This window comes from Syzygium oleosum, unplaced genomic scaffold, assembly GCF_021117445.2.
Source record: "Syzygium oleosum isolate NSW1041296 unplaced genomic scaffold, Sole_v2.1 Sole_v2.14, whole genome shotgun sequence".
Classification (NCBI taxonomy): domain Eukaryota; kingdom Viridiplantae; phylum Streptophyta; class Magnoliopsida; order Myrtales; family Myrtaceae; genus Syzygium; species Syzygium oleosum.
The window spans coordinates 10,444,495-10,447,334 of record NW_026607498.1 but is presented as its reverse complement, the minus strand read 5'-3'; the positions used below and the strand labels follow the sequence as shown (position 1 = coordinate 10,447,334).

The 2,840-nt window shown below is 44.6% G+C and overlaps 1 protein-coding gene across 1 annotated transcript; it reads right to left on the bottom strand.

The window, feature by feature from the left end:
* Positions 1–1,316: 1,316 nt before the first annotated feature.
* LOC130139994 (21 kDa protein-like) lies at positions 1,317–2,187 on the bottom strand. The gene has a single exon (XM_056318112.1). It carries the CDS (start codon positions 2,154–2,156, stop codon positions 1,521–1,523), a length of 636 nt encoding a protein of 211 aa, XP_056174087.1. The 5' UTR covers positions 2,157–2,187; the 3' UTR covers positions 1,317–1,520.
* Positions 2,188–2,840: the final 653 nt, after the last annotated feature.

Sequence of the window (2,840 nt, the reverse complement as noted above, 5' to 3'; positions counted from 1 at the left end):
ATTAACTCGCAAGACCCGACAGCCATTTTTACATGACAACGAGGACGGGGTGGTGAATCCTATTGATATAGTGTCATGGCTAAATATTTTGATTTTATAAGCTCATATTAGCTAACTTAAAATTTGAAAAACTAGCTAAGTGATCTATATTAAAATTAGGGCTACGTCTTCCTAGGGACATGCTATCGGTCCATTGACTAAACATAATATCGTTGATGATTTTTGTTGGGTCGATTGCATTAACGGGGAGACAAGGTTGCCGGTTGACTCCATTTTATTAGAATTTATAAAAAGAAAAAGAAAAGAAAAGAAATCAAAACACAATTAAGAAAAAAATCCACCATTAGCGATCGTATCTCCCACATAAGCCAAGTCTAGTCAAACTCTTAGCTGCGCCTCTAGAAGTCTGAAGTCCTGCATTGGGCGGGGGGGTGGTGGGGTGGGTTGCGGGGCGCTGATTTTTATTCAAAAGACAATGGGGAAATTAAAATCTTTTGTTACTTCAGCATCACCCATGTTCTACCAATGATTCAGGCATGCGTTCATTATGACTTGCTACATTGATTTGATTTCGATTTTGAAGCAAGGTTAAATTTACCTTTTTGTTTGATAAATTTGAGAAAATCTCGAACATCAAGTACTCCTAGATGAAGATTATGGCGGAATTGAAGGATTAGGGTCTAGGTCTCGGCAATCACTTGTATCCATCACAGATCTAGAGGAAGGGGTCGTCGAAGTCGAATGGCAATGGCTTGACCCAAATTGATAGGAACTTTGGTTCCTCCTTGACATATATGCACATAGATCAAAGGCTGAATTATGTAGCGACAGAGCCAGAAATCTGGCTTAGGAGGGGCGGCATTTCTAGCACAACTCGCTTTAATTTTCAATCCCGAATTTTGGTAAGTGTTCAGTGATACCACCTTAATCAATTTACAATAACGCAACAAAACCTAATTATTGAAAATGCAACATCCGGTCGAAATGTGATTAACCGCACGTATGTAGAAAAAGAAAATTGTTTGAAGTTTACATCTTACGTTAATCGTATTCATGAAGGAAGGGAATCGAATTTAGAAGCTGAGTTACAATGTTTAGTCGACATGGTCATTTGGATTTATTTCATAAAAACTTGTGTTTTTAAGTACATGGAAAACTAGATTTATGTTGGTATGGCATTAACATAGAAACTCAAACTTGCTGGAGATTTAATGCATCATTCCTGCTAATTATGGTGTATGTTTGGGTGAATTTTAGTCACATTGCTTTGTGACGGGAGTGTTCTTCCTTAGAGAGAAACAGGCGTGAGAGCAAACATCATTTTTCTTGCATTCACATATTTCACAAAACTTTCTTACATCCAGAAAATTAAACATGGGACAGCAACAGCAGAACTCACGTTCCTACATATGTTTTCATATCTAAACACTGTCTTTCTCATCACCATTTACACCCTATCTCAGAACTATCATTCTTTCAGTCTCGACCCTGACCATGGCTTCCCACCGTGATTCCCAGATCTAGGGCTGCCCTTTGGCCCCACGGTGCCTCGACCCGAACCTGTTCACGAGGGCCAGGGCGTTGCTCAGCACCTGCCCCAGCTCCACCACCTGCCCCCTCACCGAGCTCTTCACCCTCCCGTCCATGCCCAGCCTTGCAAACCCATCGAGGCACATGTTCTCGTCGGTGAGGGCGCCGCTCACCCACGTCTGCACGTTGCTCATGTGCCAGTCGTACGCCTCTGCCGCCGTGGCTGCCTGGCTTGCCATCTGGCCGAGCTCGTCTATCGACTGGCTCAACCAGCTCACGCTGTCGCCCACGTTCTGGACGCAGTCCCGCACGGCCTGGGACTCCCGGGGCGTGATGCCCTGGAACCGGGACAGCTGCCCCACATAGGACGAGGTGGCGCGGGCCCGGTCAAGGCTGACCTGGAGCGCGGTCCGGGCGAGCTGGCGGGGGTCCTGCTGGACGGAGGCGGCGTAGCCGGAGAGGCACTGGACGCAGAGCGCCTGGTAGCGGGTGGACCTGCAGGAGGACTTGATGAAGTCCGTGTTGGGAGCCGCCGCTGGCTGCGAGCTCGACGGTTCGAGGAGGGTTGTGAAGAAGAGGGCGTGGAGGAGGAAGAGGAAGGAGAGAGATGGATTTGCTTTGGCCATGTTTACGTTTGTTTGTGTGCGTGAGCTGGTTTCAGACTCTGTGCATGTGAAGGTGAAAGGCATCGTGGAGTTGCATGGTTTATATAAGCAATTTTAGAGAGAGAGAGAGGACCTTCCTTGGAAGCAAGTTTAGAGAGAGAGAGGGAGGACCTTCCTTGGAAGCTCCATTCAAAGTCAACGTTTATTCTGTCGTGCTTTTAATTTTTTGTTTATTCATTTGGGGGCAAAATGTCGGAAATAAATTTTAAAAAAAGCGGTCACGTGACTGCCTGCCTGCCCTTTTGACCGACCTCCCCTCATTTATGGTCGTATTAGTTTATGCTCTTATTAAGTCGGTAACGTTATGCTCGACCCATTTATTCATTTCTAGATGGTGTCATGCTTATGGATTACTTCATCAAGAATAGAAATTGTGAGTTCGATTTGTCCTGATACACAAATGAGAGTCTCATCTAATACTTGAGTAAGCGATATCGGACAATGTTACTCGGCTTATCAAGTCATAGGATCAATACGTTATTGTATCGATAAACTAAACCAATCACGTAATAAGAAATAATGACACCCATAGGGGTCCGATAAAAAAAACCGCAAGTTCTTGGACAGTCTTCAAATTCCATCAAATCTGTTGTCCTAACTTTGTTTGTGGAATCAAATTTTGCGACATTAACTTATGAAGTTAAA